At 51.4% G+C, this 24,547-nt stretch overlaps 1 protein-coding gene and 1 pseudogene across 1 annotated transcript in view; both read right to left on the minus strand.

Moving 5' to 3' along the window:
* Positions 1–24,547, minus strand: part of RAPGEF1 (Rap guanine nucleotide exchange factor 1) — a 71,159-nt gene that overhangs the window by 16,926 nt on the left and 29,686 nt on the right. The window contains exons 3-13 of the mRNA XM_066610555.1: positions 20,737–20,915; positions 19,998–20,154; positions 17,309–17,397; positions 16,846–16,998; positions 15,366–15,489; positions 14,849–15,032; positions 13,787–14,254; positions 12,047–12,249; positions 10,870–11,028; positions 5,184–5,468; positions 3,671–3,763 (exon numbers count right to left, since the gene is read on the minus strand). Coding sequence (XP_066466652.1) covers positions 3,671–3,763; positions 5,184–5,468; positions 10,870–11,028; positions 12,047–12,249; positions 13,787–14,254; positions 14,849–15,032; positions 15,366–15,489; positions 16,846–16,998; positions 17,309–17,397; positions 19,998–20,154; positions 20,737–20,915 — 2,094 coding nt within the window. The remainder of the gene's footprint in view (positions 1–3,670; positions 3,764–5,183; positions 5,469–10,869; positions 11,029–12,046; positions 12,250–13,786; positions 14,255–14,848; positions 15,033–15,365; positions 15,490–16,845; positions 16,999–17,308; positions 17,398–19,997; positions 20,155–20,736; positions 20,916–24,547) is intronic.
* Positions 3,017–3,133, minus strand: LOC136635713 (5S ribosomal RNA; annotated as a pseudogene).

Below are 24,547 nucleotides of genomic sequence, written 5' to 3' on the forward strand. Positions count from 1 at the left end.
GCCCTGTGCTCTGTCGCTCCGCTTGCAAGCCTTCAAACAAGGGTGCCGCCTTTCCCCCCCCAAGCGCACCTGCCCTGATGTTCACGACACCTCCAGGAGCTCAAATGTGCCAAGCAATTTGCTGGTTTGTTTGGCAGGATGAAAGCTTTTGCAGTCAGCTCCTCCCCTGATCTGGCAGGCACAGCCGGGCTCTGACCATGGAGGCCACACTGGGCGCCTTCCCTTTGCCGGGAAGGAGTCAACTGAACCCAAAAACCAATTCGGAGCGTTGTCTGTCTGTCCCCCCGCAGTGAACTGCTGGAATAGAACCCCTAAGATCAAGAGAACCAAACTGCATCGTGACACCCTGGGGCATTGTGACGCACTCCACAAGGAACCGCCGGCCAGTCATGGGGTACTGGAAGTGGCTCAGCTCAGCAAGCAGAGCTCCTGTGTGTTGTTTTTGCACACTTAGGAATAATCAGGAGATCCGTCTGAGGGGTGTAGAGGGCTCCCCTCTTCTCCAGATGCATTTCAGAAACTATATTTCCCAAGAAGAGAAATGGCTGGTTGGCAACCTTCACTCTCGGAAGACTCTGGTATAAGCCTACAGCACCCGGTATTCCCAGGCAGTCTCCCATCCAAGTACTAACCAGGCCTGACCCTGCTTAGCTTCCGAGATCAGACAAGATCGGGAGATAATGTTCAGTAAAGGGAGATGGTTGGCAACCTTCAGTCTCGAAAGACTATGGTCTAAGCCTACAGCACCCGGTATTCCCAGGCGGTCTCCCATCCAAGTACTAACCAGGCCTGACCCTGCTTAGCTTCCGAGATCATGGTAGAAGCCTACAGCACCCGGTATTCCCAGGCGGTCTCCCATCCAAGTACTAACCAGGCCTGACCCTGCTTAGCTTCCGAGATCATGGTAGAAGCCTACAGCACCCGGTATTCCCAGGCGGTCTCCCATCCAAGTGCTAACCAGGCCTGACCCTGCTTAGCTTCCGAGATCATGGTATAAGCCTACAGCACCCGGTATTCCCAGGTGGTCTCCCATCTAAGTACTAACCAGGCCTGACCCTGCTTAGCTTCCGAGATCATGGTATAAGCCTACAGCACCCGGTATTCCCAGGCAGTCTCCCATCCAAGTACTAACCAGGCCTGACCCTGCTTAGCTTCCGAGATCAGACGAGGGTAGGCTTATACCATAGTCTTTCGAGACTGAAGGTTGCCAACCAAGAAGAGAAGGAACGGGGCAATTGGGAGACAGGGCCGAGGACCAGCAGTCTTCCTCTGGCTCAGGCAGGGGCTTGCTTAGTTGTACAGGCAGTTGCCCAACAAGGAAGCCTCAGGGCAGCAGGTTTTTCAAACGAGGCTGCTGAAAGTGTCTTGAATTGCTTTCCCACTCAAGTCCCTCCATCCTCCCATTCACCCACACAGGTTATTTTCCCGTTTTCTTTTTCTTTTATATACTGTTATAGGCGTGGTTTACTAATTAAAAAAACAATTAAAATACGTATTTTCCCCTCCAGTTAGGAACGCATTCACAAAGCTGCCCCACAAGCACAAGAGCTCTACGTTATTCTGCCCAAAAAAACCAAACCGGTTACCAAACTACTTTTTGCAAAACTTCACACCTGAGCTGGAACTGAAGCAAAATCTTGTAGGGTTCAACTCCCTGCTTGCCAGGCTCCCACCCTCCACCTCCCGATCCCCACCAAAGCCTTGTAATTCTAAAAAGTAGGTCCTGGTGCTAAGAAGTTTGACAACCACCGCACTAGAGAACTGCTCTCGAAACAGAAGCCGAGCTCAGAAAGCAAACCGATTGGGCTAGCTACCTGCTGCCTGTTTAAATATGTTTATACGTCCCTTTTTTCCAGATAAGATCTGTAGAGAGTGATTTACAAGGGGAAAGATCATGAAACAACATCAAACAAATTAATTAAACCAACCAGCAGCGTGAAACTATCGCTAAAAAGATCATGTGAGCCAAAATGAGAGACAACCCCCCCTCCAGCAACGAAACAACAGGCTAAAATCAGAACACCGCCTGACAAAGAATCTGCTTGTTAGGCTAATAAGAACCATTATCCCTGTCCAAGCTCCTCAGCTGGAGTAGCTGGAAACGGAGGGAAAAGGGTTATGTTTCTTCAGTTCTCCTAAGACGATCCCTGCTGGATAGGGCCCCAAGGCCAGTCTGTCCCTAAATCTCCCACCGTTCAATTCCAGGGAAAGATCCCTGGTTCCAATATTGTGGGGAGGGGGGAGGGAGATATCTATCCACCTTACACTACAGCACAGCAGGAGTTATTTTATATGCCTCAATCATGCCGTCCCTTAGCAGCCTCTTTTGCAAGCTAAAAAAGCCCCCAACTTTGCAGTCTGGAAGACTATCCAGTCCTCCGATCATTTCTGTTGCCCTCTCCTGTGCTGACAGTGCAATATCCTTCTTGAGGTGTGGCAACCTGAACTGGACACGGGATTCCACATGTGGCCACCGGCGCAGACTTGCCCAGGGGCATCCTAATATGAACAGATTTATTTCCTAATGATCATTTACCTTCTTCATACTGGGTCAGCGAGTGCCAAGAACTTCCTCCGGGAAAGTGGGGCACAAGTGCCTGAGGTTACAATTTCCAGGAGGGCCTGGGGACTGGCCTTCCACTAGATTTAAGGTGGATACTATCACACAGACCGGACTTTTTTCTTTAACAAGCTCAACAACCAAATTCCAGAGGCATGAATCGCTTAATTCCAGGCCACTAGAATTCCACCACTGTGCTTTAACTTACTGCACTGTCTCTCCCTGATGTGGCCATTGGGTCTTGAAGGCCTGTAACCTTTGCATTCATCTTTCTCATAGATGGCTATTTGGGAGGGCACTTTTTGGAAAAGCCCATATAGATGGACGACAGGCCTTCAGAGGACGACAGAGGGTCTGCCTTTCAGCCATGCCACTTGGGTTCACATCTTGGTGTCTGGGAGGTGTCCTTCTGTTGAGGATGGTTGGCAGCCTTCAGTCTTGAAAGACTATGGTCTAAGCCTACAGCACCCGGTATTCCCAGGCGGTCTCCCATCCAAGTACTAACCAGGCCTGACCCTGCTTAGCTTCCGAGATCAGATGAGACTGGGCATGCGCAGGGTAACAGTTGCTGGACCACCAGTAAAAAGCTACTTATAGTCCTTTGGAATGTAATGTACTACAGGTTGGACCTCAATATCCACGGGGGATCAATTCCTGGACCCCCCACAGCTACTGAACTGATGGATACCGAAATCCATGGGGGAGAGGGGCCCACAGAGGACCTCCAGATGAGAACTACTGGAATGCTTCTGAACGGTCTCTCAGGGTAGGCGCACGCGGAGCACACAACTGCAATTTCCACTTCGACGGAGGCAACGCTGGGTCAACCACAGTCAGGGACGGAGCGTCGCACATGATAAATGCTTTCAAACAAATAAAGAGATCTAAATCGAGAGGGGAAGCACTGCACAAGCACCCCTGGAGGAAAAACCAGCCCCACTGTAAAGCTGCTCTCCAAAATGGTTCACGCCTGTCGGGAAGCCTGTCGAGCCTAGCCCCGCCCCCAAGCGCCACAGGAAAGGGAGCTGGCGACGCCCCCTTCCACGATGAGTCTGGTCAGCATGCAGCCCGCCACCAAGGGTTGCACCCGCTCCTGCAGTTTCTACTTACTCCTTCAGAGAGAGGGAGTTCCCCGTTGCTTTGGCCGGAGGAATACAGATTGACGTATTCACCCTCCCCAGCCTCCTCTCCGGTGTGTTCACTCTACAGGAGACAGGACAAAAGGAAATGGGTGACGGTGGCGCTTTTGCGGGCCGCGCGCTCAGCAGGGCGTGTGGGCGAGAGGCGCGGGCCAGACCCCTTGCGGGCCAGAATGGGTGAATGCAGGGCTGCAGCCCGTTCTGGGTTTTTGGGGTGCAATCTGTAGCAGTTTCTGACGCAAAAAGTACGCTCCCCTTCTTGAATTCTAACCAAAGGGTCACATCGCTCCGACACCTGAAAACTTTTAGAACGCAAAGGAGTATTGGCTGTCTGCAGAAAAGCGCCAGCCGTTGACTGGCATTCATTCGTGATTGATGAAGAAGCCATTCCTTCTCCTCAATCTCCTGCCAGTTTTACTGGATGACACCCCCCTCTGGTGCTGTGAGAGAGGGACAAACCTGCCCCCCTCCACTCCCTCCCTCCCATGCCTAATTGCAAGTCTCAATCCTGACCCCCTCCAACCACATTTTTCCCCATAAAAAGACCCCGATATCGTAGCCTGTTCTCCTAAGGATGCCTCTCCATTCGTTGGCCTCTCCCAGCTCTACAATGTCCTTCCTGTGGTACGGCAACCGCAAATGCCCACTAGCCTTCCCAATGTGGCCGCACCACAGATGTGCACAAGAACGCCATCGTATTAGCAGTCTTGCCTCTCAATCCCCTTCCTAATGACTCCGGCATGGAGTGTGTCTTCTTCGCCACTGCCGTGCACTGGGTCTGGTTTATTTTTTTGCTGAGCTTTCCACCGTGACCCCAAGACCTCTCTCTCGGTTAGCTCCCAACAGCTCAAGATGTCCTCAGTGCATAAGTGGAGCTCCAAAGTACATCAAGGGCAGTTTCACGTGTTCTTTTGGACCCCTGATGTGCCACAAATGATGGCTATTAGCCAGCATCCAGTCAACTTCTGTCTGTGAAACTCCTTGCCACAGGATGTGGTGATGGGCCTGGCCTGGATGCCTTGAAAAGCAGATTGGACAGATTGATGGAGGACAAGTCCATCACAGGTTACAAGCCACGACGGGTATATGCAACCGCCTGGTTCTAGGCTGTGCAAAGGAGCGGCAACAGGTCTCTTGTGGTCTTGTGTGGGCCACTGGTGGGCCACTGGGAGATACAAGAAGTTGGCCTAGATGGGCCTTTGGCCTGATCCAGCCTCTTCTGATGTCAACTTAATTGCAAAGCTGATTTCAGGCCCCTGTCCCTCTCCGCTCTGCATTTGTTGTACTGCTTTGGACCACCCCAACGTCATGCTGGATCTCTCCCTTCTTCCCTGGGTCTGTACACAAAGCAAAAAAACAACAACACAACCCTTTTTGAATGGCACACAAAGCACACAGGGTCCTGGCCCTAGTAGGGTTTCCCTAACAACAACACCCCCCCCCCCGCACACGCACAGGGCGCCTTGAGTCACCAGAGTCCTCACCGAAGATGTCTGGAGAGAATCAGTGAAAGAGGTTTCAGAAGGAAGGCAGACAGAAGTCCCGTTAAAGCAGCTCTCCTGAGAAGAGGTGGCGGGCCCATCCACAGCGCCGAGTGACTGGCTGGCCGCAGCCGGCACTGCCGCCAGGTCAGAGTTCGGAGGCTGGTGTACAGGCGGGAAAGGCAGAGGCGGGGAGGAGGCGGAGGAGGTAGATGAGAGAAAAGGAGGGATGGACACTTGCTTGCGAGGCACAAAGTCTTGGGAGTAAGACCTGAACACCGATTTGTACTGCGGGGGGTGGGGTGGCGACAGCAGGGGGGGAAAAAAAACACAGCAAAAGCAACGTGAGGGACGGGGTGGGAGAAAGAGACAGAGAAAAGAGAAAGAAATTAGATCAACAGCAGCACAAGGACAGCCCTTCCCTGCAGAGTTGCGAAAGGACAACCAGTTCTACTGAGCTGGCAAAGGGCGAGAGGCTAACTGGGGCACCATGTGCTCTGAAAAGTTTAAAATTCTGCACCCTGAGCGAGTGTGCACATTTCCCTCTCATGCTTCACCCCCCAACCCCTTGCTATTATCACGGCTATGTACAAGTCACGGAGCTGCAGAGGGCACTATCGGAAAGACAATGGACAGTCACGGTTGGATCACAGAGGAGTGTGATGATCTAGCATGCCCTACAAAGACCTGGTTGGAGGAAGGGCAAATCTCCCAGCTTGGCCCAGTGGTCAACTCAGTCTGCATTTCACTAGAAAGACACCCCAACTTGGAGTTGGCGCGTGTGTTGATGCTGGGACCCCCTCCCCAAGACTCGTCCTCTTAGGGAACGGTTATGTTCCATGCTGAGGCTGCCCTACCAGGAATGGCTCATTCAACGGACTGCAACGCTCAATAGTTTTCAATACTGGATGGGATGATGGATAAATTTTGTAGGGTTCCCTTTATCTCAGGACGTCAGAGATCCAAAAGGCAGGTTGCTACAGTCCTGGGGGGAGGGGGTGCAGAGAAGCTGCACAGAGCAGCTGGGTCACCTGGGAAAGAGAGGGGTGCAGACCAAACAATATAACTCACTCCCCTCAAGTTTCTTCTGTTGCTACGGGCCAGAGAGAACCATCGCAACCAGTGATGAGAGGCCTTTCTCTGGGGAAGCTCAGTATGTTGTCTTAGATTGGTTGGCAACCTTCAGTCTCAAAAGACTATGGTAGAAGCCTACAGCACCCGGTATTCCCAAGCGGTCTCCCATCCAAGTACTAACCAGGCCTGTCCCTGCTTAGCTTCCGAGATCATGGTATAAGCCTACAGCACCCGGTATTCCCAGGCGGTCTCCCATCTAAGTACCAACCAGGCCTGACCCTGCTTAGCTTCCCAGATCATGGTAGAAGCCTACAGCACCCGGTATTCCCAGGCAGTCTCCCATCCAAGTACTAACCAGGCCTGACCCTGCTTAGCTTTCGAGATCACACAAGATCAGGCATGTGCAGGGTAACAGTTGCTGCTTATGTTGTCTTAATGCTATGGTTTTTTTTTAAAGCAATCAGGCTCATGAGTATCACTATCCACATTTTGCAGATTGGGAAGACTGAGGCTGAGAGAGAGAGAGAGAGAGAGCGCATGGCCTGCTTAGCCACTAAGTGAGCTCATGGCAGGTTTGAATCAAGAGAAACAGACCTTTGCATTACACACCAGCTCCGTATCTCAAGTGGCTCAGCATGTCTGGAAGCGGAGAAAGAATCTCAACTATGCAGTCACGCTGGGACGAGAGCCAAGCTCGAATTCAGAAGCATGTGCGTAATGGACCCAGCCTCTTTCTGTGATCGCGCCCTCCTGGCCCCGCTCCTTTCCGATTCCCAGCTGAGCACACCAAACACCGCAGCCGTGGAAGCCTTCCGAGGAACGCCTCAAGACCCTTTCTGAAGAATCGCTTCACTCTGGAGAAGGAAGAGCCGCAGAGAGGGATGGACCTTCCAGTGAAATTGTTGCAAGCTTAACCGTCACAGCTGAGGAATTTCAATTTGGAAGTTGCCCATTTGGGCTTCGACTCCGTGAAGAGTCACACAGGTTAAAGCTTTATCAGCACCTCAGAAGGTAAAAAGCATTAATGAGAAGAAGAGTTGCCGTGAGCATGTGCAGAAAGTCTGTTGCCACTGAGCCGTTCCAACAGCAGCTGCTTGAGGGACGGGATCCCAAGCCCACCTTGGTCCTAACAAGCACTGCCGTAGGTGAGGCTGTTTGTCTGCCTGTTCCTGGCTGCTGCAAGGGGGAGAGACCGCAGTGCAACAGCAAGAAGGTCTGTCTCTGTCCCGCACCCAACACAACCTCTGGGAAAGTACAACGCGGAAACTTCCCAATCCAACACGCAGCAACAGAGATGGAGGAGGAGGAATTTAATCCGGAAAGCAAAGGAAAAGAGGCAGAACTAATCCCCCAAAGGATGCGGGACGCATAGATGGACTACGCCACTCTGCAAGAATTCACACAACAGCCCTTCGTGTGAGCCACCCTTCTCTCTACACGTACACTCTAGCCCACAACTCCTCTCTTCCAAGCTTCCTCTTCTATCCTGTCCCATATTTCAAATCCAAAGAGGCGGAGGAGTGACAGGTGTCTTCCACCAATCGGCCGCCTACGACCATCCCGACAGGCTTCATGAATGGACTGCCTGGCCCTCCTGGCTGTTCACAAGTAGAGCTGCACAGACACTGCCAGTGGGCCAAAGCCCCCAATCCTTTTTATCGCTCTTTTATTTCGGGGAGTTCTATCCCACTGCCCCGTCACTAAAATGGCACTGAACGTGGTAAACCTGGCAGAAAAATGCAAAGCGATACGAATCGTAGAATTAGACAGCTGCCCAGTGAGCTTTCTTGGTACAGGTACAAGCTTTCTCTGCGTAGCATTTTATTGCTGTTATTTTTGATTTGACCACCCCCACCCCACGCAGCAACCAAAACCATTCTTTGAGCGTGGAGTGGTTGAGACCAGCCCCCCCCATGCGCACGAGCAATGCGCCATCATTCAAACGTTTCACCTCGCCACCGATTGATTTAATTAGCTTTGACGCTCCGTGGAGATCTCTTGTGGATTGTTTTAAAGGGACTCTTAACGTGAGCATTGATTAGGGTGTGAAGAAAGAGGCCTGGTTTCCTTAACCAGCTTGCGGGCAAAAGGGCCGTCATGGCCTGGTGCTAAAGCTCTCACGACTGCTTAATCTTTTAACGGGTTTAAAAGATTTTAAGGTTGGCCATGTTAAGTGGACATGCTGCAATTAACACATGGGGGGGTGACACACCAAGGTGAGTCTGCTTGATGAGCCAGAAATGTAGACACTTGCTTTTTTTTTTTTTTTTTGGTAAGAAGACAGCTCCAAATTTCAACATTTTTCAGCAAGAGACAGATGGTAAAAGAACAGAAATGTACAGAACTCCTCAAGGGCCCTGTCTCGCACTTTGTGTCTGTCTGCATCTCCATCATGAGAACATAAGAACAGCCCTGCTGGATCAGGCCATAGGCCCATCTAGGCCAGCTCACAGTAGCCCACCAGATGCCTCAGGGAGCCCATGGGACAGCAAGAGACCCGTATCCTGGTGCCCTCCCTTGCATCTGGCATTCTGACACAGCCCATCACAACCAAAACATCTTCTTCAAAGCGAATACCTGAGCATTACATGTTTCATACTTTCCCCCACATTTTTAGAGCTGACACTCCTGCACTAGAAAGAGTTCAAAACTCCCAGAAGTTTTCCAGAATCAGATGCCACCGGAACAAACACACACAAAAGACTTGCATTTTTTTTTCCCTGGTTCTTTTTCAGACTCCTCTTGGTACTGGGTCATTCTAGCATCAGCCGGGAAACAGAATAAACCTTAAAATGCCTGCTTGATTGCATACACCACAAGCAACAAACCCTCTTTCAAGCTGCTTCCAAAACTCCGGGGGCGGGGGGGGGGGGGATTTTTTGCGCCTGCCTCTGATCTAACAGATCACAGTGTTAAGGGTCATTGGTAAATTCTTGATCTTGAACGAAACTTTACAACGACACTCAATTCTTCAGTGGTGTATATCCCCACCGCGTGCAGTAAATATCGCAGTAAATGAACAGACCGAACCACATCAAATCCATATCATGTCACTGTAGCAATAAATCATATAGGCATGGAAAATACGTGTCTTTAAAAAACAAAAACAAAGCTTTCTGAGGGATCAATAATGGCTTTCATTTTTTTACAAGCTTAGTTCCTGTAAAGTTCTTGAACAAATTACAATGCTGGACAGATATTCACTTTGTCGGACTGACTTACGGGTGCCTCCCACGTCTTATAAAACTCTCTCACCGTGAGATTGCTGGCTGTGGGCAAATTTGTTCTTCAAAATAGCTGTGTAAATGGACTTCTGTTCTGATCCATCTGGGTGACCCCGATATTCTTTCTTGGGGGTGAATGCACTGAACAATATCTTTCTGTTCCCTTCCAGCCACGTGAGGCCTAAATCTATAAGCTAAAAACCTCTATTGGCAAACTTCTATCCATTTAACTGTCACGGCTTTTCCCCCAAAGTCCTTGGAATTTGGCAATGTAGGTGGTAATCCCCCAGCAAGAGGGTCCCCACCCCATAGGAACACAGGATTTCTTGGGGAGAAGGAATTGCCATTCTGCTGAATTTGACTTATGGCATTGATGTTACCCGAGTCCCAGTGGATGAATCTCTGGTTATGCACATAGCATCCAGATCGGACAACTGCAATGCTTTTGAGGCGGCCTCTGAAGATGGGCCTGGAAGTGTCGACTACTCCAGAACACAGCAGCCAGGAGGGGGCCCAGTGGTGCAGAAGTCTCCCTATCCTGCAGCATTCCACCGGCTGTCAAAATGCTTTCCGAGACAAACTGCAAAGTGTTAGTTCTGATCTTTGAATCCCTAAAGGGCCTGGGATCAGGTCACCTTAAGGGCCGCCTAGCCCCACGCAAGTAACTTAAGTTGTCCAGAAGAGGTCCTTTTCTCTGGCTGTTTGCCAACACAAACTGGAGGAAGGTTTCATCCCATCTGAGAAGCGCCCTTGCAAAGGAGATCAGCCTGGATCTTTCTCTGCTGGCCTCTTCAGCCACAGACCTTTCTGTCCGAAACGGTCTTTTCACGCCCTTCCATCTGGGTTTTGCAATGGTGGCTGCTTGTATGGCATCACGACTGCCTTCAGAATTTGCAAGCGCTTTGCCTGTTTTTACTACACTTGGTAAAAGCGGATTTTGGTAAATGTTTACAAAAAAGGGCTGTATGAGTACAATCTTGTAAAAACATTTGAAAGATCGGCCCACTGTCATTCCCCTGCCCGGGGGGGGGGGGAGAGAAAAGACAATACCAGCTCTCTCTCTCATCTCACTGAAAAGGCTCACGCCTTTTTTCAGCCCCCGATATCTAGACTGTAAGCCTCTTGGGGCAGGACACTACGATTTCCTCTGTGCAAAGCACCAGGCACATCAAGGATGCCATACCAAACAACATAATGATTGATACTCTTACTGAGATGTTCTGAATCACTTGCTGTTACGACATGCATTACAAAGGCCCCAGATGGTATTATTTGCCCCCCTCCCCAGCGCTGGAAGGGTAACTGCAAAGATGCCCTCCCAGAACAGTCAATTCTCCCCCCCCCCACCTCACAGAACCCACAGAAGGAACTGCCCCACGTTAGAAACTCACCGAGTGCACAGGAAAGGAGCTGTGCTGGTGGAGGAAGGAATTAGAGACGGACATACTGAGGCCCTGAAGGGTGCCGATATCCTCGGGGGCGAAGGGCACTTTAGGTGGCTGGACACAGTAGGAGACAGAAGAGAAGGAGGAAGCTGCAAAAGAGGCCTGCTGAAGGAAGAGAGACAGAGAGGGAGGAAGCCAGAAAGACAGCAAGAGGGAGAGAGAGAGAGAGAGGAAGAAAAGGACACCCCCAAGGCAGGGCCAACAAGCTTTCAGGACTAAGAGGGGAGTGGGCGACAGGACTGCCCTCCTCCATGATTACAAGAAGCTACATGAATTTGGAAAAAATAGGTGCATACAGTGGACCCCCCTTATCCGCAAGCTCGGCATCTGCCTCTTTGACTATGCTGTGCCCACAGTTGGAGGGCCTCAGAGACCTCCTGGATGGGACCAGAAGTGCCTTCCTTCCAATCACGTCCGGGAGGCTTTCCAAGCATGAGGAGGTTGCCTCCGAAGGTCTCTCGGAGGCTTCCAAAAGGCCCTTCCAGTTTGCTGGCAAGGATTTTGCTATTTGCAGAATTTGGTATCTGCCAGGGGGGGTCCTGGAACGCACCCCGTGGATACCAGGGGCTAATTGGGAAAGAAAAAGGAGAGCTGAACCCCTTCAAAATGCACCAGAGGCAACAGCAGAATTAAAGGAGGAGGCCAGAGCGCCAGAATTCTCCGGAAGCCGCACGAAGCCCCTGAAGAGCTTCTGTTCAAGCAAGGGATCATTTCTGCCAATTCTCCCTTTCTTCCCGCAGGTTCCTTGAAAATCTGCACCTGAGGGTTGAGGGGGACCCTGTGAAAAAGTACTGCCTATGGACGGTGGAGGACGGTAGTCGGGGCGGAGTAGTGGATCTGGTGAGAGACTGATCTGGACGATTCGGATTCAAACCCCTGCTCAGCCACGAAGCTTCCTGGGCGACCGTGGACCAGCCTCTCTCGGCCTCGCCTACCTCACAGGGTTGTTGTGAGGACAAGAGAGAAGCTAAGTACACCGCCCTGAGCTCTTTTGGAGGAAGGGCGGTATCAAAATGTGAGAGAATAAATATAAAGTGGGGGTGGTGGGTGGGCACCTTTCTATCTCAGCTGCGATCTAAACACTCCTGGCCTGGCCAAGCAGAACGGCGGTCAGGAGCCTTACCAGTTGCCGCTGCTTTGGCGGGAGAGCAGGGGGCGGGGCCAGGTCCTGGCCGGAGTCCGCGCTGCTGAAGGAGTCGTTGAACCCGTAAACCTCCATCAGGTGCTTGTTCTTCTGTTGGTAGATGTGCTCGTTCTGCGGCGTCTGGTAGAACATGGAAGGCTGCGGCTCGGAATAGTCTTCCACGAACTGCATGTAGGCCATCACTGAAAGGACACCCCCCCCCCAAAAAAAAAGTGAATGCAGGGTCAACGTCTGTTGAAAGGAGCCTGCAGCCCCCGTTCCTGGCACAGAGCTGGTGTTTTGGGCACAGAAACAAGCCAAGATGTCAGGTCATTTCACGGCACCCCATAACTTCAGCAGATTCACCAACCGGTTCTCAAACTTTTTAGCAGCAGGACCCACTTTTTAAAATGACACGTTGCCGAGACCCGCCAAAGGTTGATCTCCCTCCATCCACACGTGCTTGCAAACTGCAGGAGCTCAGCTCTTTGCAGGGCAGTCAGCGGCTATCTGATTTTTGAACTGCCTCAGGGTTGGACGCCGGGCCAACATTTAGGACACGTTCTGGACTTCTGAACAGGTCCGCTGGTGCTGGAGAGCCGGGGCAAGGCTCCTGAAACCGCAGCAAGGTCAGCTCCTCCCTGCTTGGCTCCTTCTAAGCTGCAGCTTTCACAGCGAGAGAAGCCAACAAAAGCAGATGGAAAATGACATCACTGCCTCGCGGCTGGCGTTGGCAGCATAGCCCTGAGTTGAAGTCCTTTGGGGGGGGTGAAGGAATCATCAGGCAGGGGCGATGCCCACTGAACGGCAGACGGGAGGCCAACTGGAGAGCAAGCCAGGGTGTAGCAGACAGGGCGTCAGACTTGGAACGGCATTCAAACCTTGACTCAGCCATTACACCCACTGGATGGCCTCGGCCAAGTCTCTGCAATCCTGCAAGCTCTTCCAGTGCTGGGGGGGGGCAGAAATTGGACTCCCTTGCACGCTCCTTGAGCCTTTGGAGTCAGAGGAGAGGGGCAGAGCTACACCCCCGGCCACGAAGGGTTGCTGGTCAGGGATTTCTGCTCCCCCAAACCTGCTCAGAATCATCAGCCCTCTTCTACCGTTATTGCTATCGAGATGCTCTTCCGCCCCTCCTTTCCACCCAGGCCAGCTGGAGGGAGAAAAGGAGCGGGTGCGGCATGACAAGAGAGGATCCTCCAGTTTGAAAGGTGGAAGGAGAGAAACAGAGGCAAGGCAGAGAGCCGAGGGGATAACAAGCAAATGGGCAGGAGGACGAGGGGGGCACACTGAAGACTGGGGGGGGCGCGCTTGGCCAAAGTGACCCTCCAAAGGAAGCCTCCGGTGGGACAAATCTCAACTAAAATTGTCAGGAGAGTTAGAACAGACCCCCCCAAAATTCTTCAACCAGCGTGTAGTTAGTCTGCCAAACGCCTTACCACAGGATGTGGTGACGGCGTCTGGTCTACGTGCCTTTAAAAGGGGATTGGACAGATTGGTGGAGGAAAAGTCCATCACAGGTGACAAGCCATGATGGGTACGTGCAACCTGCTGGTTGTAGAAGTAGCCCAGGTGCAAGGGAGGTGGCCACAGGATCCAAATGTCTGTTGTGCTTCCTGTGTGCGTCACCTGAGATGCAAGTGTCCCTTCTCTACACAAGACACCATCTCTGTGCCCCGTCCCTGAGTTGACACCCTGCTGCAAGAGCAAATAGAAACATGAGAAGGATACTGGGCTTACTGTTTTTGTTTTTCTTTTCGGGAAGCGGGGGAGGCTTTTCGGAGTCACCGGCGGGAGGAGCGAAGTCTGCCAGGAACTCGACCGGGGCTGGAGAATTCCCCGGCTGGAAGGGGAGCACGGCAGCAAAAGGGGTGAAGGGCACAGACTGCAGCAAGGCCGGGTTGTGCATGTCCTCCTCCGAGAGGTTGTCGTACTGCGAAGGGTGCCTCTCGAACAAGACCCTGCAACCGGAGGTGTCGAAGGCGTGCTTCCTCTTCTTCTCCGGCAGAGCCGGAGGAATCTCGGCCGCCAGCGGGGTCGCCAGCGGGCTGCAGTGCTCCGGCAGCTGGAACGTGAGTCCGTGGAACGGGGAGCCGGACTCCCCCAGGGACTCCGGTAAGGGGCTGAGGACGCCGAGCGCCTGATGAGGTATCTGGTCAGCGTTGGAGAGGTCCTGCTGCAGGAACTCGTAGTCGGGATCGTAATGATCTGGGAAAGACGGAAGAGGAGAAACGTTAGGGAGTGCTGAGCGCCACTGTGGGGTGCGCCACTGCTAACAGCTGTGTACGGGTGTGGGCGCCTGGCCCACAGCTGGGGTTTCGCTGTACCCCCAAGCCGTGCCTCTCTGGAAGGGGCAAGCGGCTATGCAGCCACAGCCAGCCCACTAGTGTCCCGCTGTCCCAGCTGTCTCCATTTCCAACGGAGTCAAGCCAAGCGGGGCCACGTCCCAAGGCTGCCACGTACAGTGGACGCTCGGGGGATCCGTTCCAGAACCTTCCATGGATACCAACTTCTGTGGATAATGAAATCCACTGGGAAAGGGGGGCAAACCAGAAGTAGCGTTCGGAAGCACCCAGAAGGCCTTCTGAGGCGCAGGGAAGACACGTGTGACTTTTGTGCGACTCGGAAAGCCTTCTAGACTCCCAGACGCTTCTGAAAAGCTCGCCTGGTTGCATCCGGGAGCTCCTCTCAGGCCCTCAAGCCGCAAGCTTGGCACCCACAGATAAGGAGGGCCACATCTGTTGGCCAACAAGCACTGCTCCAGCCTTCCCAATCTAGAGTGCCCACCCACCCGCCACCCACCTAAGGTTTCACAGCTTGTGTTGCGGGAGCACTGCCCGCTGTCGCAGTCCAAGGAGGAGAGCTGCTCGTCCGACTTGCTAAGCTTGCCCATGCTGTTGTACGGCGAGAGTCGGGGGGACTCCCCTCCATAGGACTGGCTGCCGCCGGACAGCCTCCGTTGAGCGTAGCAGTCGGCGTCGAAATCCTGCAGGCGAAGAAGAGACGCGAGCGTTACCAGGGCTGGAGAAGCCTTGCCAATTTGAAACTGCTTCAGCGACAGACTCAATTTTCCGACAGGCTCTCTCAGTAAATCCAACATCATCAGCTCATGAACACTTACGAATAGAACACAGGCTTAAATTACCCATTTTTAGGGGGCGAGAGGGAAAACATTGCTAGGTTGACTTGCTTCTCCTCCAATTCTTTAAAACAAGAATTACGGCCAAGAACAGGGCAGCAAGCTCCGACAGGGCCCCACGGTCACCGTCACCACCCAAGCTCGATGATTTCTGGAGGGGACCCGTGCCGTTGACGTTACCTGTCTGTTGATTCCCACAGGTAAACTGGATCCGCTGGTGGTCCGGCTCATGGGAGCCACGACGGCCACCCTAGTGGGAGATGGCGCCGACTGCCGTTTCTTAGGAGGTAACGCGGGGGGAGGGCTGTGAGAGAGGGAGAAAGCAGACAAGAGATCCACTCGTGAATCAAATCAGTCCGCACCCATAAGCCACTGAGAGAAAGAGGAGGGATATTAGTTTCTCGGCTGAACTTAGGAAGGAAGGGGCTTTGCAGTCAAGCAGGCTTTGCTCTGGCCCTGCCCATTTCCATTTCTCCACCCCAGTCCTGCCCCCCCCCCCCCCACAAATTAAGAGACCCCTGACTGCTTTTCTTTCAACCACAGGCAGGGTGAACAAGTGGCCCAAAGTGATCTAAGTCAAGAAATTTGGTTTGTGGATGAATCGTTTCAGAACCTCTGCTGTAAAGTAAGGAAGGGTGATTCTCCCCAAAAGAGAGATAAGGAAGACTGAGAGGAAGTGGGTGGCTTGGAGGCCATCTGGTGAGCTCTGAGCAGAAGATAGATTTAAACTGGGGTGGGTGGGGGGGGGTGGAATCCAGATTCAGTTCCATTTCCTGCACATGCCCGTTCTCTCAGTGGGTTCCTCCTCTTTCAGCTGATCAGTACTGAGAAAAATTGCACCGGAAGTTCTTACCAGCCACCCACCCCCAGCCCTCAAAAGAAGGCAGCGGCTGTGCGCTTCAGAGAAAACCACACACTTTTTGCACGCCTCACTGCACAGGGCACTGCAGGGCTGTTTAAAAAAAAAAAATACAGCCCAGAATAGTGGGAGGGGGACATGAGAGGGGAGTTTCCAGCTTCTCAAAACAGACTTCTGGAGTTTTTACACGATTGCTGTTCTAGGAAGGAAAGGTAGGCAATGAGAACAAATCCTAACAAAACCGAGTGGTTTTTTCCCCCCTTGATTTTCGCTTTCTTTTTCGACCTCCCCACACCCAGGCACCCATGAATCATGTAAACCTGTGGAACTCCTTGCCACAGGATGTGATGATGGCGCTTGAAGGCCCAGGTGCCTTGAAAAGGGGATTGGACCGATTTCTGGAGGAAAAGTTCGTCACAGGTGACAAGCCATGATGGGTAGATGCAACCATCTGATTTTAGAAGCAGGCTGTCTCTGAATGCCAGGTGCAAGGGAGTGGGAACAGGATGCAGGTTCTTGTGTGTTTGGGGTCACTGTGAGACACAGGGTGCGATCCTAACCAACTTTCTAGCACGGACCTAGCCGCAATGCAGATCTAAGGGAAAGTAACTGCTACAGCCCTGACTACTGTGCAGCCCAGAGTTTGAAAACAAAACAGCCACCCAGATCAGATCACAATTCATTTCTGGGCCTTGACCTGTCTGCTGAAAGGAACAGCCAACACTTGCTTGATGTTACCTGTAGCTGAACTAAACTGATGAAGGTTTTCAGACAGGGCAAGCTCTCAACCCAAACCCGTACCTATTTTCGGCGACCCGGATGCATGGAAGGGGGGGCTTGGGAGGGGCGACCTCTTCTTCCATGGAATCGGCCAAAGGTTCCGCCCTCTGCGCCATCCCCGCTGTCTTGTTGAGGATCTCCATCTCGCGATCTGTCAAGGGCAGCTCCGACGGGCTGAGGGATGCCAAAAGCACGGTGAGGCTTGGAGGCGAGGCACCTCAATCGCCGCGAGAACCACTTCACGTTTTAGGCAGTGCCAAGGGAGCACAAAGTGCTGGACTGTATTTAGCTGGGCAGGTTCAGGGCTTGACTCACTAGTAGTCACACCGACTCACCCTGTGCCTAGGACTGGATGGTGCAGCGCTGCCTTCCTCTCCTCCCACTTCCATTCGGGACATAATCCCTGAATGGCCACCAAGGTTATTCTGTGAGCGACTTTGCATTGCCAGGTCTGCTGATCTCCGGCTATTTCGCCATTACTTACCTGTCCGATTTACAGGCAGGTAAGCTGGGTTTGACTGGACTCGTAGGAGAAGGATGCTCCTGCTTCTCGGTGATGAGCTTGACCAGTTCCTGAAACAGGAGGAAAGAGAACACACACACACACACAGTCAAGGGAGCTCACTGCCACAATCTTATCCACAAGGGCAACTGTCACCTTCTCGATACAGATCTGGGACTTCCAAACAGGTCTCAACCCCCAACCCCTCGAGTCCTATTTAACACCACCCATCTCCTCCCCAGACACTTCCCTGGCTTCTGAAGTTTCACAGAGTCTCAAAATCCTAGATTCAGAAGGAACCTTGTAGGCACCCAGCCCACTGTCCTGGGCAGCCAACGGTTATAGAAGCCCTTATGGGTGGCCACCCAGCCTCTGCTTGAAAACTTTCAACAAGCCTCATTCCATTCTGCTGTTCATTGGACAGCTCAGGTCTCCCCAACGAAACCTCCTGCTGATTCCATTTCAATGCCGATGCTGGCTTTTGTCTTTGCTTTTGGTGTTCATGTTTGCTAAGCAACGTTCGAGGGGTGTAGTCGAGGGGAGGTGTGGGGAAGAGAGCTCCAAGAGTCTGGGATGAAATGATGAGAGCTTTAAATCAAGTAAGATGCAAAGGAGGAACAAGGGACAAGAGGGGAATACGTTTAAATTTTAAATAGCTCTTTCTGCTGCTGTTGTGGTGGTGTAGCGGGGCTGGGCTCGGTGACATATTCAGCCCTTCCAAAATTTACTGCTACACCACTGGGCGTGAAATCACCACACAGTCTCCATGGGCGAGCAGGCGACTAATGAAAACAAGTGGATTCCCTCCCCTCCCCCCAATCGGTTCTGCTGTTCCGTGTAGCTGAAGTTAACTGCAAACAAGAGAGATTCATTTCCTAAAACACCAGAGCCGCAAGATTCAAAAAGTCTGGGAGATCAGTTTCCCTTCCACATCAGGGCGGCTTTTTGTACAACCGTTTTGTAGAACTGGGCATTCTTTTCTTTTAGGTGTAGCAGAAACAGGCCTGGAAGCCACACTTCCCCTTGCGGCAGAAAGAACATCTTGTATCTTCGGACACTGATATAGCGTTAGCTGCTAAGAGCCTGGAATCGGGCCTTGCTCAATTGGAATCTTGCCTTCACTTATTATTAAAAATACTTCTATATTTTTCCAGCCTCATTTTCCCGGCTGCAATACAGAGATAATACTTACCTTACAAGGTTGTTGAGACATCAATACAGATAGGGCCTTGGTATCCATGGGGGATTCCTTCTCAGGCACTCCCCCCATGGATACCGAAAATCGTGGATAATCAAAACGGTGATTTTTTGGTCCCATAAGCCTTCCAAAAGGGGCTAGAGCTGTGCTCCAGTCCCCTCCAGAGGACTTTCGGCCGGCTGTTGCCAGAATGGCCCTTTTGGCCAAAAAAGGCGACCCGTTTCCCAAGGTCCTTTCCTGGCTTCCCTGGGCCTAAGAACGTCTTACATGACATAAAAGTGTCACTCCTGGTTTCCCTCGAGAAACCCAAAGTCGCATTTTTTCAGCCGAAAAAGCCATTCGGAAGCCTGTGCGCTGGTTCCGCGGGCTTCAGAAAGCTCTCCGGTGGCAACCAAAGCACAGCTCTGTTTGGCTCAGGTGGAGTCAAGGCTGGTCCGCGCTGAGCCAGATCCGCACATACACAATCCGTGGATATGGAGGCCCCACCTCTATGACGACATTTACATCAATACTATATGTGCGAAAGGCATTGCACACAAACTGCACACAGACACTCACAAACTGCGATACAATGCTGAGTAAGCATTACTAAGTACTCGCATTAAAAATAATTAACAGTATTTTTTAAGATCTGCCGCCTGATTAATCAAGGGCAACTTTTTAAACTGCGCAAAAGGTTTTCAACTGAATAATCTAATCCATCTAGGATATTAATAACTGGATGACTGGGTAATCTAATTTACTAATTGGGTGCTGACACTACTGTCCAACTGGGTGCCCTATAAGTAAGTGGAAGGATTTTCTTTCCATGGTGCTTGGTGTAGCCAAGAAAAACGAATGTTACGCGAACATCCCATTGATAGGTCAGCGTTCAGAATGAGTGCGGAGTATGAGTGGAACACCTTAACAGACTGATCCCTGGGGTCTTGCAGTCTGCCAGGCTGTGAAGGTGAGTAAATGCAGAGGAACACCTGTGTTATTCCAAGCACCTGTGGCAGTGCTTTACAACCAGTAGTACTTCACAGTATAGCAGGTGGTATTTGCAACCCCCAATAGCCACCACGTAGCACTGCCCTGCCTGGCTGGAGCGGTGGTGTGCCAGCGGGCGAGATGTGGCTGTGCTGATGTCTGGCCCTTCAAAAACAGCACAGTTTTGGGGAGGAGGGTGCAGGGAAAAGCCCCAATTATGGGCAAGCCGCCCTGTCCCACTGTTGTCACTAACAGCACTGGCGGGACTTGCAAAAAACAGTCCCTGCAAAAGGTGGCACTTTGGAAGAGTGAGAAGGGCAAAGGAAGAGGCTGAAACTCAGAAATGCGAGCTCGTTCAAGAGGACTAGCCTCACTACCAGCAGTTTTAAGCTACAAACTGGTTCTCAACTCAAGGGCAAGAGCCTGATGCCCAGCACACACTTTTAAAAGTTTCTGCCACCAGGAGGCAAAGAGGACCCCCAGCAAACGCCACAGAGTCCATACCTTCACTCCATCCAGGACAGCCTTAATGACCCCTTTGACCGTGTTCACCACCTCCTTGTCCTCGGAGTTCACGCCCTCCAGCATCACCTGATCGGACCAACGAATCAGGTTCCCCAGACTCTGGTACACGCGGCTGTAGCAAGACGAGACGGCAGAGCTGCGGAGACGCAAAAAATCCGAGGGTGAGAAGGAAGGACGCGTAGAGAGCTGCCTTAGGGGAGAAATGTCAGGCAGTCTTCTGCCACAATTTATGCATTTAAAAGATTTATATGCCACCTTTCCTCTTAAAAGCTAAGGTGCCCAAGATGGCTCACAATGCAATAAAACATGATACAATATCATTTATTTTGATAATTCGCTCTGTATCTCTCTCACCTTCGACAGATATTAAAAACTCTTTTCTTATTTAAAATTTGCAACACAGGAAAAAGTATTGCCCTGGGCATGGACTGGTTGGGCATCAGAACCTTTGAGGCCTGGCTCCTGATGAGACTCACTCCTAGAGTTGTGCTTCTTACGGGGGAAAAGGACTTAATCATTCCCTCCTCATCCTGTAAAGACAGGAGTGAATGAGGGTAAGAGGCAAAAGCCAGAAGGAACTTTCTGTGTGTGTGGGGCGGGGGGGACAGACGGAGAACAGGTCAGAGAGGAGGACAGGGGTGTGTGAAAAAGACGAGGGACATCAGACTGACTTTCTCTGAGCCCCAAACGCCAAACAGGTCCGCCAAACGCAATTCACCTCTGCTGAATTCGTGCGTCGATCTGGACCAGAGGCAGGATGGCTTCCAGCACTTTGCTGGCTGATCCCGGCAGCATCTCCAGCACCTTCTTGTCAATGGCCATTTTGTCCACGATGGTCTTGAAATACCGCAGGGCACTCACCACCTCTTTCTCCTTCTCCTCTAGCCAAGATACATTCTGCAGAGGGAGGGGAGGGTAGAAGGAAAACAGAAGATCAAGAACACTGACGCCTCCTCTTCCTAGAAGTTTTGTTACACAGGCTGCCAGGTTTGCTTACAGAGTTGGAACCACCGATGTGGTATTCCGGCAACAGTCAACCCACCTCCTCTCCCCACCTCCCCACAAACCAGCCATGCAGGTTTGTGTTTTTCAGCTGAGAAAACGGCCAGGGGAGGAAGCAGAAGCACTCCATTCCTCCAAGCGCCATTTCTCTACGTGCGTAAAAGACGGGGCACTGCCTATTTTTAGTACTTCGAATGGAGAGATTGCTTCTGAGTGGCAGACAATGGAAAGGAGAGGTTGTTCTCTTAAACCATGCAACGTGTGCCCCTGCCATTACTTCCAAGGCAAAAAGACAATTCCCAGGGATGAGGGCACAGGGGCTATTAAAAACCACTCATTCAGACAAATCAGCAGTTGCTCGAGTGAGTCATGAGTTTGCTAATGCTTCGTGATTGAGAGCATATACGCTGAGCTGAAGCCATTTAATTCTGTTCCCGGAAAGATCCCAATTCGGCATCAAGAGGCCAGATTCTACAGCGATGGAAAATGAACTCGCGTACATTGGCTCTTCTTACTTCCTGTTCATTTGGGGAGCGTTTGCCTTTCAAGGGAGGGGGCCGCAGCTCATTGCTGGAGCACCTACTCTGCACATAAACAGTTCCAGTTCAACTACAGGTAGATTAAACCTTAACTGGGCATCCAAAATCTGAAATCCATTCATTTCTGTCCAAGGCTTGTCTACTGTAGTGTGAAGATTAGAAGGTCTTGTGCTCATTCCTACGTACAAGTGCAGATACGGGCTGTAAGTTCTATTCTCTGCTCTGTGGTGTGTGTACCTGTGCAGACATGGTTGAAAAATGTCCAAGAGGCCAGAAAACACCCAGATGGGGAACAGTGAAAAAAAACACAAGATGAAGCATTTCCCATTATATGTATGCAATTGTTCTGAAATCCAGACAAATCCAAAATCCAGACACCTTCCTCCCCAAACAATCTGGATAAGGGATACTCAAGCTTTACCAGCACCTCCAGGTAGAACTTGGGAAAGATCTGGAGACTTGCTGCCATACAGAGCTGGCAATATTGGGACAGACAGACCAGTGGTATAAGAACATAAGAACAGCCCCACTGGATCAGGCCATAGGCCCATCTAGTCCAGCTTCCTGTATCTCACAGCGGCCCACCAAACGTCCCAGGGAGCATAAGAACATAAGAGCAGCCCCACTGGATCAGGCCATAGGCCCATCTAGTCCAGCTTCCTGTATCTCACAGCAGCCCACCAAATGCCCCAGGGAGCACACCAGATAACAGGGGACCTCATCCTGATGTCCTCCCTTGCATCTGGCATTCTGACATAGCCCATTTCTAAAATGGTTGCACGTACACATCATGGCTTGTAACCCATAATGGATTTTTCCTCCAGAAACTTGTCCAATCCCCTTTTAAAGACGTCCAGGCCAGATGCCATCACCACATCCTGTGGCAGGGAGTTCTACAGACCAACCACGACTCATTATGGAAGCTCCCTAACTTCCTAGGTATAGGAAGGTGCTGTTGAGGACACCCAGACCAACCTCCAATTCCTAGCAATCTTGGATAGTCACCTCTCTGGCTCAGGAACAGACCCTTGCTCAGCACTGCCAACACTGACTGGTAGCGTCTCTCCAGGGGTTCAAGGATGCTTCCCAGCCTTTTCTGGGGATGCTGCAGGGCAATAAAACCCAGGGCCTTCTCAATGCATGGCAGGGGCTTAGCCAGCTGAGCTGTGCTTTTCAGAAGCTCCTCAGAATCCAGCAAGCGACTGCACCAGGTTTTGCACAGATCATATTTTTGTCGTCTTAAAGGGCTTGAGCCATGCTTTTAAAACAAGAAAGCAAACATTTTCAGGAAGACAGATGATTGTATGTGCCATTTACACATGGTGGGAGAGGTGGTCACCGTGTACATCTGAACAAAAAATTCTCCATGAGCATTTAGGTTAAGTCACGTGGCGGGATCAGGCCAGCGGAGCACCTAAAATCATCAATGCGCTTTACATCTCTCTCTCTGTCAAACGCTCCAACGTGATCCAAGCAAACCCTCCTGGAACCACGACAGAGTCACCTTAAAAAGCACCCTCCTCCTCCTCTTCCCCACCCCGCCCTCGAAATCACGCTGCAGGATTTACGGAAGTGTTTCAGCACACAATCGTGAAGCAAGCTGGGGTAGGAGAAAACTGCTGACCCAGAAGCTGTTCCAAGAAAAGAGCAACCCCAAGTTTTGGGGTGGGTGGCCGCCACATCCAACAGTTTTAATGCTATTTCTGGCAAAGGCTGGTTCCTCGATGGTTCACCCCATCAATGGTTAGCCAGACTAAGCCCCAAAAACAAATAGACAGAAACACAAAGCAAATCTGTTCCTGCGATTGGCACGTACACAGACACAACCAGCTCCTGCAGCAAATCTTATCTGCCCAGCTTCTGTCACCTTTCCCAAGCAAATGACACCCTCTCTCCTTCCCCATTAATCTAATCAGTCCTCTCCCATCTAGCTAATCAATTGGGCTGAAGACAATCATTAAAATGGATTAGAAGTTAACCTCTCCAAGTGTCTCTGTTTAAATGCACGCCTCCTGGCTTACAGTTCCTCTTCCCGCGTGTAAAGAATCCTGAAACTTTCTGTGTAGCGTGTTACGCTGGTGAAATCCTTACAATCACCCTGTAATGCTAAATTACTATTTATTATCCCCATAATACAGAAGGGGAAAGCTGAGAGGGAGCAGCTCCTGGGCAGTTGAGGGCAAGGCAGGGACAGAGTGGGAGGAGGGCAAAGGTGAGCTGCAACATGAACTGGTTGCCCATTTGCTCCGTTCAGACCATCAAAGAAACCTGACTTGACTGGAAACTGTCTCAGAGGCCAGGATGGGTAACACCTGATCAACTCTGACCTAATGCTGGAAAGTGGATTCTGCGGTTGATTTCCTGATTGTCCACCCCCCCCACCCTCCCGGATCAGAGCTTCAAAGGTTGCCAGTTTCTCCCTTTCAGATGCCAGCTGGAGACCCTCTGGTGGACTCAACGCTGTTTTTTAAAATACTTTGGTCTCTCTCTTTCTCCCACTGTCAAAGTTTGGATCCGCAAGCTCACAGAGGAAGTGCCTGCCGTGGGGGGGGGAGGGGCGTAGCTTATGTTATCCTGTAGTGCCATGAGCAGCAATAGCGCCTGCAAATCAGACCTGTGCTCTCAAGGAATCAGAAGTGCTTATATAAATGAAAGACAAGAGATACGTCTGCTAGACAGCTGGGCCAGCCATTCAGAAACTCCAGCAGTGTCAAGGGAGTCCCACATCGATGGCGCTGCCCTCAAGCAGCCCAAGGTCTTCTGTTCCCTCTTCTGTACAGCTCCATCCTGTCACCCTGGTGGCTCTTTGTGCCTGGAACTGCCTCCTGGAACACCCGTGGGATGCATCTTCTCTCACTCCCTTCAAACCCACATGTTCCAAGAAGATTTTGGCACCATGCTTTAAGCCAGAGGTATCAAGCTCCTTTCATACAGTGGGCCACACAGCATTCACGGCGACTGCTGAGGAACTGGAAGTAGCATCATTAA

Source organism: Tiliqua scincoides, chromosome 16, assembly GCF_035046505.1.
Source record: "Tiliqua scincoides isolate rTilSci1 chromosome 16, rTilSci1.hap2, whole genome shotgun sequence".
In the NCBI taxonomy this organism is placed as follows: domain Eukaryota; kingdom Metazoa; phylum Chordata; class Lepidosauria; order Squamata; family Scincidae; genus Tiliqua; species Tiliqua scincoides.